This window comes from Gossypium hirsutum, chromosome D10 (assembly GCF_007990345.1).
Source record: "Gossypium hirsutum isolate 1008001.06 chromosome D10, Gossypium_hirsutum_v2.1, whole genome shotgun sequence".
Lineage (NCBI taxonomy): Eukaryota > Viridiplantae > Streptophyta > Magnoliopsida > Malvales > Malvaceae > Gossypium > Gossypium hirsutum.
In genome coordinates, this window is record NC_053446.1 from 47,015,174 (window position 1) to 47,025,790 (window position 10,617).

General features: G+C 33.5%; 1 protein-coding gene across 1 annotated transcript; it reads left to right on the forward strand.

Annotated features, from left to right (window-relative positions):
* Positions 1-7,464: 7,464 nt before the first annotated feature.
* Positions 7,465-10,408, forward strand: LOC107915515 (UTP--glucose-1-phosphate uridylyltransferase). The gene is made up of 7 exons (XM_016844666.2): positions 7,465-7,665; positions 7,783-7,820; positions 8,399-8,496; positions 8,674-8,729; positions 9,892-9,944; positions 10,012-10,087; positions 10,158-10,408. Exons 4-7 carry the CDS (start codon positions 8,700-8,702, stop codon positions 10,374-10,376), a joined length of 378 nt encoding a protein of 125 aa, XP_016700155.1. The 5' UTR covers positions 7,465-7,665; positions 7,783-7,820; positions 8,399-8,496; positions 8,674-8,699; the 3' UTR covers positions 10,377-10,408.
* Positions 10,409-10,617: the final 209 nt, after the last annotated feature.

Here is a 10,617-nt window from a genome sequence, read left to right on the forward strand (position 1 = left end):
ATCTCAGTTTTTGTTATCATCAACTCAAATTTAAGGAGACGGATGTGTTCAAGATAGCCTTCAAGACTCGTTACGGACATTACAAGTTCCTAGTTGTGCCTTTCAGTTTAACGAGTGCTCCTACTGCATTTATAAACCTGATGAATCGAGTATTTCAACTATATTTGGATTGATTTACTATAGTGTTCATCGATGATATTTTGATCTACTCAAAGACTGAAGCTGAGCACGACGAGTATCTTTGTGTCATATTACAGATGCTTCATGAAAAACAGCTGTATGCTAAGTTTAGTAAGTGTGAGTTCTAGTTGAATGAGGTTTCCTTTCTGGAGTATGTTGAGACCATCGGGGGAATTCGAGTTAACCCCAAAAAAATTGAGGTTATAGTTAAGTGGAAACAGCCAAAAAATATATCTAAACCTTCGAGTTTCCTCGAGTTAGCGGGTTGCTACCAGAGTTTTGTTAAGGGATTCTCCCTAATTGTGTCTACTCTGACTAAATTACTGCGTAAGAACACAGTGTTCAGGTGGTCTGAAGAGAAGCAGTTGAGCTTTGAAAAGCTCAAGTCTGTTCTGACACAAGCTCCTGTTCTAATTCAACCTTAACCGGGTAAAGATTTTGTAGTCTATAGTGATGCATCGCACGTCAGCTCAGAGTGTATTCTGATGCAAGATGACAAGGTAATGGCTTATATGTCCCATCAGCTTAAGTCGCATGAGGGTAACTATCCTACTCGTGATCTCGAACTGGCTACGATCGTGTTTATTTTAAAGATCTAGATACATTATTTGTACAGTGAGAGGTGTATCATCTACACCGATCGCAAGAGTCTTAAGTACTTATTAACTCAGAATGAGTTGAATCTTAGATAGCGTAGATGGGTTGAACTACTTAAAGACTACGACTATACTATAGAGTATCATCCTGGTAAGGCCAATATGGTGGCTGACGCTCTTAGCCATCTAATGATGTCTGATTTCCGAGCGATGTTCACTCGATTAAGTTTGTTTGATGACGGGAGTCTATTGGCTGAATTATAATTTAAGCCCATTTGGGTTGATTAGATCCGAGCTAAACAATAAGATAATGAGTCTTTAATTCAACGTTTACATTAAGTTGAGTTTGGTGAAGCTTTTGAATTTGGTTTGAACAGTGATGGGGTTCTATGCTTCAGAGGTCGGGTTTGTGTGCCTAAGGACCATGAATTACGACAGTCAATCCTGCAGAAAGCACATAGCAGCCCTTACACTATGTATACTGGTGGGAATAAAATGTACCATAATATTCAAGAACTGCACTGGTGTCTTGGTTTGAAATAAGAAGTGACTACTTTCATTTCTCACTATTTGACGTGTCAGAAGGTTAAAGCTGAACATCAATTACCTTCAAGGTTCCTTCAGTTGGTTAAGATTCCCCTATAGTAGTGAGAGTGTGTGACAATGAATTTTGTTAGCGGGTTACCTCTGACATCCACTAAGAAAGATTTGGTGTGGGTCATCGTTGATAAACTGACCAAGTTTGCCAATTTCCTTCCAATCAGAACCGATTATTCACTATAGAAGTTAGCTAAACTGTACATGTCTAGGATTGTGATGTTACATGAAGTCCTAGTTTCGATTGTCTCGGATAGGAATTCGCGCTTCACCTTCTGATTCTTGAAGAAATTGCATGAGGCTTTAGGTACTCGACTGGATTTCAGTACTACATATCATCCTCAATCCAACAAAAAGTTTGAGCCAGTTATTCAGATTTTAGAGGATGTGCATGGGAATTGTGTGATTAACCTTAGGGGCAGTTGGGAGGATCACCTACCGTTAGCAGAAATTACGTATAACAACAGTTACCATTCTAACATTTAGATGGCACCTTACAAGGCTCTGTATAGCCGTAAGTGTCGTACTCCCTTGTGTTAGACCGAGTTAGGCGAACGATGGGTTTTAGGTCCTGTGTTAGTATCTGAAACTGAGAATACGATTAAACTGATCCGGGATAATTTCAAAGCTGCTTCAGACTGACAAAAGTCCTATGCTGACTTAAAAAGAAAGGATATTGAGTACTCTGTTGGTGATCAGGTGTTTCTAAAAGTATTACTGTTGAAAAAGGTCCTCCGATTTGAACGTAAGGACAAGTTAAGACTGAGATTCATCGAACCTTACTGTATTCTAAAACGGGTGGGACCGGTTACTTATCAGCTTGAGTTGCCACCTGAACTTGATCGGATCCATGACGTGTTTCATGTTTCACTATTACAGAAATATCGGTCCGATCCTTCTCACATAGTGTCTGTAGAGGAAATTGAAGTGAGACCTAATCTAACATTCGATGAGGAACCTATTCAGATTCTAGAGCAGGACGTTAAATTCTTGTGAAGGAATACTGTACTTTGGGTTAAGGTTTTATGGTGGAATCATGGTACCGAGGAAGCCACCTGGGAACCTGAAGATTCGATATGCCAGCAATATTCGCATCTGTTTGAATCAGGTAAAAATTCGAGGTCGAAATGTTCTTTTAGGGGGAGAGAGTTGTAACGCCTCAAAATTTGAGTTTTTCTTATTAAGTTGTGTTGATGAATATGTGTTTATTTCTGTGGTTGTATGTTCTGTTGGCTCACTTAAGATCTAAGGTTTGAGTCGTATAAATTTTAGAATTTTGTTAATTTTTTTATTTGAACCATTGGTTTAGGATTCCTTGTTTAAGTTTAATTATATATCTTTTGTGTCAAGAATAAGCCTACTGGTTCACTGGTTAAGCATCTGTCTATTCTTAAATTTTGTGTTCTAGTCCTTGCGTATGCAACAAGGATTTATGTTTTTGCACTTTTCCATAAAATTGATTTAAATTTTTAAATGGCTTCTTCCCTCTACTGATATTTTAGACGTTTCTTTTTTTTCCCTTTTTTTCTTTAGTTTAGTTTATAATTCTTCAAAAACTTCTTTAGTTCTGTTCGTCTTGCGTAATTGCTATGTTGGGTTGCGATATTGCTTACTCCGGTACGTTTTAAGGTAATTAGGTCAGTTATTTCCATTTATGTGTGAATTGGGAAAATTCTTCAAAATTTCGAGGTGTGTGATAATCTTGTTGTTCGTTGTGTTTCGATGCGCTAAGTGAGACTCAAGAGACGCCTAACGCTTCTCGCCTTACTTAGGAATCGAACGTCTATGGGGAATCTGCGACAAGTAGACTTCCATCCGTTTTGCGAATGTTTTATTGAATGGGACGCTTGGAACTTATTTTAGGCTTGGAATTTGCATTTGGGTGCTTATACAAAGTCGTGTAACAAGTGGGTATCAACAAAACCTCTTTCTTTTTGTGTTTTCTTTATCAGAAATGGGACTATTGACGGTATATGGGCTACCATACAGGCGTGTCTATAGGCCATGTGAGCCACACGACAGTGAGAGAGGCTGTGTGGTGGACCGTGTAACTCCCTGGCTTCGGATTTGGGTCACACGGGAAAGCCATATGGGTATGTGTTAGACCATGTGTTGGAAAATAAGGTGCAGGGGTCACATGGGTTAACACACGGGCGTGTGTCCAAGCTATGTAACTTAACGAATTTGGATTTGGGTCATACGGGCAAGCCACACGGGTATGTGTCCAGGCTGTATAACTCATTGACTTTGGATTTAGGTTACACGGGCAAGCCACACAGGTGTGTGTCTAGGCCATGTAACTCACTAACTTCAGATTTGGGTCACACAGGCAAGCCACACGATTGTGTGCCAGGCTGTGTAGAGGCACACAAGTGTGTGAGCCTGAGAACTGAAATTCTGATAACGTTGTAGTTAATGTACAAGGCGAATGTAAGTCGTCCGCAGGATGTGTATGAACTGAACTGAATTGAATGATCTATTTTATCGTAAATATTAGTGACTCTAGATATCGATATGAATTAGAAATTAATGATATCGATATTCTGTTATACTGGAAGTGTGTGATCATATCTACATCTAAATTATATATATCTGTCATCTGTTCTGCATCTGCATGGGGCGGAAGTTATGAATTGAAGGAAGTGTTCTATACTGATTTGATGGTCAAACCACCCATAATTATGTCTGATCTAGCAGTGAGACTCTAAACACTGTAACATGTCATACCGGCACTATGAGGTGTGTAGGGATGGATGGGTATTATATACCTATTGGTGTGTAGGGTGGATGGAGATGATGTGTAGCGATTGGGATAAGAAATTGCATCTGTATTTCTGTCCATATTACATCTGCATCTACTACTAAATTTGTATTACACTTGCATCTGTAACTGGTCTGCTATGTATCAAGACTGTTTTGCGTCCGAAACTGTCTTGAGTTATTAATCTGACTGACAAGACTGAGTTTCTATTTTAACGCTCAATAATATTTAAGCTATTATACATAGGCTAATTTGTTTATGCTATATTCTAGGCTGTAACACACTAACTGTTTTGAATGAATTTCAGGGAACTCCCGAGACTAAGCAGCCAACAGATGAGGGACTTGATCATCTATCGAGCTTATTATATAGATATGTGTGTGTGAATTTATGTCTTGGATTTCGCATTTAAGCTTCAAAGATTTAACTATGTTTCAAATAACGAATGATTTTATGACTTAACTATGGATTGAAAAAAAAACTTGCTATAAGTATGATTGTGTTATGGTAAGTTCATGTAATGTTCTAGACTTGGTCTTCCCATCTAGGTTGGGTTTAGGGTGTTACATTTTAGATTTATAATATTTATATTTATTAATAATATCATTCAAAAATATATATTTATTAAGAATATACTTTATTCCAAATTTTTAATATGTATAAAATGTTATTTAATAATTCAATTTTGTTTAAAATAATATTAAATGTTTAAAATGTAAAATAAAAACTTCCATAATTTAAAATTTAAAATTATCAAACAATTTAATTATATTTAGTGCTTAATTTTAAATAGCATACCAAACTGATTTCATAATTCAAATTCAATACTTAACTTTTCATTGCTTAATTTTTCTAGCACTTAATTTTTCCATACTTAATTTTTACTTTACCAAGCAACACCTTAGTGATAAAAATTCAAGCAGCCTTTTATTATACCATAGATAGATTAATAAATAATTTTTAAATTAATATATACTATTGATAAAACTCCTAACTGAGTTGGTGTCCCGGGTTAATTAGATACCAACTTAATTAGGAAATGACTAATATACCATTTTATTAATGGCTACTATTATTATTTTGATTGCTTTTTTGTCTTTTTATACTTTTATATAGTTTTAAAAAAATTGACATGACTAGAGATTGAATTTGTTTTTAATAGGTTTATAAGTAAAGTAGATACCACTACACCAATAATAATTCTTATATTAATTTAAAAAAATTAAATTTTAACATAAAATATTTTTCTTAGCCAATTTACCACTTAACCAAAGTTACACCAATAATAATTCTTATATTAATTTTAAAAAATTAAATTTTATTAACCAAAGTTACACCAATAATAATTCTTATATTAATTTTAAAAAATTAAATTTTAACATAAAGTATTTTTCTTAGCAAATTTACCACCTAACCAAAGTTTCATTTTGATGTTTTTGATACGGTTTCATTTTAATATGTACAATTTATTATCTTTATAAGTTGTACATCTATCTATGTGTACTATTAATAAAATCTTTTAGTTGGTGTCACGAGTCAACCAAACACCAACTTAACTAGGGAAATTACAAGAATATCTTTCTGTAATTAAAATAAGTTAAGTTATTCGATTGCACTTTAGTCTTTTGATTTTAACAAAAATTAATAAAAATATACATATGTCAAGATTTAAACCTACATCAATCAAATTAGTAAAACCTTAAATTTACAACACAACAAAAGCTCTATTTTAATATTTTTCATATGTTTTTATTTTAATATGCCACTACACCAAAACAGGCTTTTAGCGGCATTTTTAGCGGCGTTTGGACAACAAACGCAGCTAAAAATCGAGCATTAGCGGCACATTAAGGAAAACTCCGCTAAAATAAAGAATTAGCAGCACTTTTTGAGAAACGCCGCTAAAAATAGAGCATTAGCGGCGTTTATAAGGAAGCGCCGCAAAAAACCCAAGCCCAACGGCGCCGTTTACTGAGGCTTTAGGGACTTTAGCGGCATTTTTCAAAAAGCGCCACTAATGATCTGGGCTTTAGCTGCGTTTTTGAAGAAGCGCCGTTGGGCTTTAGCGGCGTTTTTGAATAAGCGCCGCTAATGATTTGGGCTTTAGCGGTGTTTTTTAGAAAGCGCCGCTAATTCTTTGGGCTTTAGCGGCATTTTTTAGAAAGCGTCGCTATTGCTTTGGGCTTTAGCGCCATTTTTTAGGAAGCACCGCTAATACTCTGGGCATTAGCAGCGTTTTTAACGAGAGCGCCGATATTGCTCTGGACTTTAGCAGCGTTTTTGAAAAAGCGCCGCTAATGGTGGAAAGTTTGATAAAACGGCATCACATTTCATGAGGTTTAGTGGTATTAACACCGAAAAAATTATATTTTAGGGTTAAATTAGGGATTAGTATTTTAGGTTTATCATATACGGTTTAGGGTTTTAGGGTTCATGATATAATGTTTATTATTTTATGATTAGAGTTTTGAGTTTAGGGTTTATGGTGTAGGTTTAGGGTTTGGGGTTTGGGATTTAAGATTTAGGGTTTATGTTTTAATGTTAAGATCAGGTTAGTGTTTACGGCTTATAAGATATAGAAGTTTAGTGTTTTAGGGCTTGATGTTTATGGTTTATGGTTTAGTGTTAATGATTTAAGGTTTACAATGTATGATTTTGGGTTTTGGATTTAGGGTTTAGGGTTTAGTGTTATGGATTTTAGGGTTTAATTACTTTTGTGATACCAAATTCAAAAAAATTACAAATACTTTTTTTTTACTTCTTATTATGTTATTAGGGTTCTAAGTGACACGAATGCTTAGTTTATTGACTCGTCGTGGCATATATGTTATGATGAAACAAATTAATTGTGTTATTTACATTCGTTTATTAACTTAAAAATAGAGCATAAATTTAAAATTGAAATACATTATTTGAATAATATTAATAATTTATAAATTTGAATGTTGATAATATTTAAATTATACACTCTCTAAGATTTATAAAATTTATTAAATTTTAACAATTAAAAATATCATATTTTTAAATAATATTATTTAAATAATATTAATAAAACTTATAAACTTATTAATATATATTTAAAAAGTGAATAATTAGTGGCATTTTGTCAATAAACGCCGCAAAAAATATAATAAAAATTGAATAAAACGACGCCGTTTCATTGACGAATTAAATATTAGTGGCGTTTTATCTCCATACGCTGTAAAAGTTGTAAAATTAGTGGCGTTTCCCTGTAAGCGCCGCAAAAATTGAAATAGAAAACGGTGTCGTTTGAAACATATAATCAGTTTTGGACTATATCCCCGCTCCTAGCCCCAAATCCCTTATTTGTCGAAATCCCTAATTCTTTTTTCTATCTGCGATTTCTTACATGCGATTCTTCAATTAAAAAGCTTCAGTGTTTCGGTGTTTTGGTTTATAAGGAAAAGCTTCATTGTTTCGATTTCTTGCAAACTTACAGAACCCACACAGAGAAGACAGAGAAGGTGGCCAGACATTCGGATTCTGTCGTTGGGGGAATTAGTATTTAAGGTTCAATTTCCCAATTCTGCGCATTTAAACATTGGGTTTTCTTGTCTTTGTTAATTTTTTTGTTTGTTATTTGTTAATGACCCTGAAATGTCTTGAAATCATCTTCTCTGTGTATAGGGTTTTCGATCGTTTCATTTTTCTTCATCGTCGCGAAGGTACTGTAATGCTTTCACTTCTTTTATATTGGGAATGCTTTCATTGGTTTGGAGTAAATATTATGTTGTTGGTGAAGACAGTTTGGAGTAAATGTTATGCTTTCATTTCTTTTCTATTGGTGTCGATGAAAATCATGTTCTTGTTTTTTTTAGTATGAAATATTTATGTGTAATTTAGGTTTTATTTTATTAATTGATAAACAAAAGTTGTTACAAGTTTATGATGATTACATTTCCAGGTAATGAATTCGATTTTAATTGGATTTTTATGGGACTATGTTTCTCAAGATTTGAATGACAGAAATCATGAATTTAGGTTTTGGGGTTCGTAAGAGTAGTATAAAATCTCAAAAAAGAAATTCAAAAAAATCATGAATTTAGGTTTTGGATTTTAATTGGTTTTTGCAGCTAAGATGGTACCTTCTATTGGTTTTTGCTGCTAAGATGGTACCTTCTATTGATTTTTGCTGCTAAATCAACCATGTCTGGAGACCGAACTCTATAACCCCAAATGGCTAAGATCTCATCCATACCAAATGGATATATTTAAAAATGCTTACTTATTTTATTTGTTTCAGTGCACCATTGGCATCCACTCCTGTACGGGAACGGGATTTTAGTTCCTCCGAGGAGTTGATTATAGAATTTTGTCGAGAATGCAGGATAGTTCGTAAAGGTAGTTTTTAAAATATCCAATTAGCTATGATGAAATTTTGTTCTTTCCTTATAAATGTAAAAGCAGGAATTGCCTAGAGACATATAAGACCCAAATAGCTTCTTATATGTTTTATTTGTATTTTTTTGTAAAGGTATATTCACTATTGATTTTTTTTTTGTGCTGCTTATTTCCTAGGGTGGGATGGGGATCTAAAAAATGCAATGAAAGATGGAAAACCAATTATAATCAAGGTGTGGCTTTTTTGATTGTTGATTACTTTCTTTTTGCCAACATCCTACTCATTCTTTATCCCTGTGACTTTGTGCATATGCTTCTTTCTTTCTTTTATCTTTTGTGGTCAATGCTGATGTCATTTCACCTTAATGTGCTCAAGAATTAACACTTTGATATGTTCATGCCTATACAGTACACTATATTTTGATTTTTTGTGGTTCATATTAATTATTTCTTTGCATTGATTCATCTACTTTAATTAGATACTTTGGTGCTATCTTGAAAATAAAACCAAACAGTTCCATAAAAATACATTATCTGGAAGTATATCTTTGGTATTATAGCAATTGGGCATGAAAGGGTGTCGCACAGCTTGCACATTCAAATAAGCGCAGAGTCTAGCTAGCCATGATGTTACTATTAATGTTACTATTAATGTCCTTAATCACTGATGTTATTTTCTAATATTTTTAGTGTGTATTGTTTACTTGTACTCATGTATCTGTGTGGATATGCATACTATCCGATATAGGTATATATATTTTTCTTTTTTCTTTTTTTTTTAAGTTTTTTTAAGTTTTTCATGTGTTTGGAGAGTTATTATATACTGTATAAGTATATATATATTGTCCTTAGTCTCTTTGATGTTTGGCATTTTATGTTTTAATTGTGGGTATTGATTTTTATTTATTGTCTTTATAATTACTACTTAATTTTTGGGTGTTTTTAAATATATATATATATACATTGATTGGAGACCACTTGTTTTACATTTGTTTCTCTTTACTAGATAATGCTTTAGTTTGCATGGTGCCTTTAGTTTTAGTGAATTTTAAAACGTTAAAGAAAGTCAACGGGATAATTAACCAAAGCTCCATTACATCTATGCTTGTTTAATTTCACTTTTATGAATGTTGGGACTAGAAAATTTTAGCATATGGTAGGGTTTATGGCTTTATGAACTTATGCTTTTAGGTATTGCACGTTCATTTTGATTGGTTTGTTTGATTTTGAGGCAAATCAAAGAATTAAAAACTCCAATGAGATGAATGTTTAGATTTTTTTTTAAGTTATATTGTGAATTAAACTCCAATGAGATCAACGTTTAGATGAATGTTTGGATTGGGGGCATAATTAAACTTTATGGTTGAGGCTGACATGATTCTCTCTTTGTAACAGGTCAATGAGTTCAAGTCTATAGAAAAGTTCAAAATTTTCAATACAAACAATTTGTAAGTCATATTGCCTTAACATGTTAGAATTGTTTGTTTGGCTTAGTACTAATAATCAATGTTACAGGTGGGTCAACCTGAATGCTATCAAGAGGCTTGTGGAAGCTGATGCACTCAAGATGGAGATCATTCCAAACCCGAAGGTTTGTATCACTTTCTTACCATGTCGTCTCTGGTGGATTTCTAATTTCTAAACTATAAAATTGGCTGTAGGAGGTCAATGGAATCAAGGTTCTTCAACTGGAAACTACAGCTGGTGTAGTAATTAGGGTATTAAATTGTACCAATTATGGTTATGATGTATTAAAATGTAAAAAGATCTGTCTAACCATGTGTTTTCCTTACATGATTAAGTCCTTTGATCATGTTATTGGTATCAACGTACCTCGATCACAATTCCTTATACATCTTGTTCATGAATTTCCATTTTAATACGTCTTCAAATTAAATTATACATTTCTAAATTCGATTTGTGGTTTTTTATAATATTTTATTATTTTTTTTATTTTTTATGACCTTTAGCGGCGTTTGTGGTTATTAGCGGTGATTGTGGGTAAAGTGCCGCTAAAGATCATGTTCTTTAGCGGCGTTTGTGGGTAAAGCGTCGCAAAAGAACATGATCTTTAGCGGCGTTTTTTCTCATAAACGCCGCAAAAGTTAGCAACAATGTCAA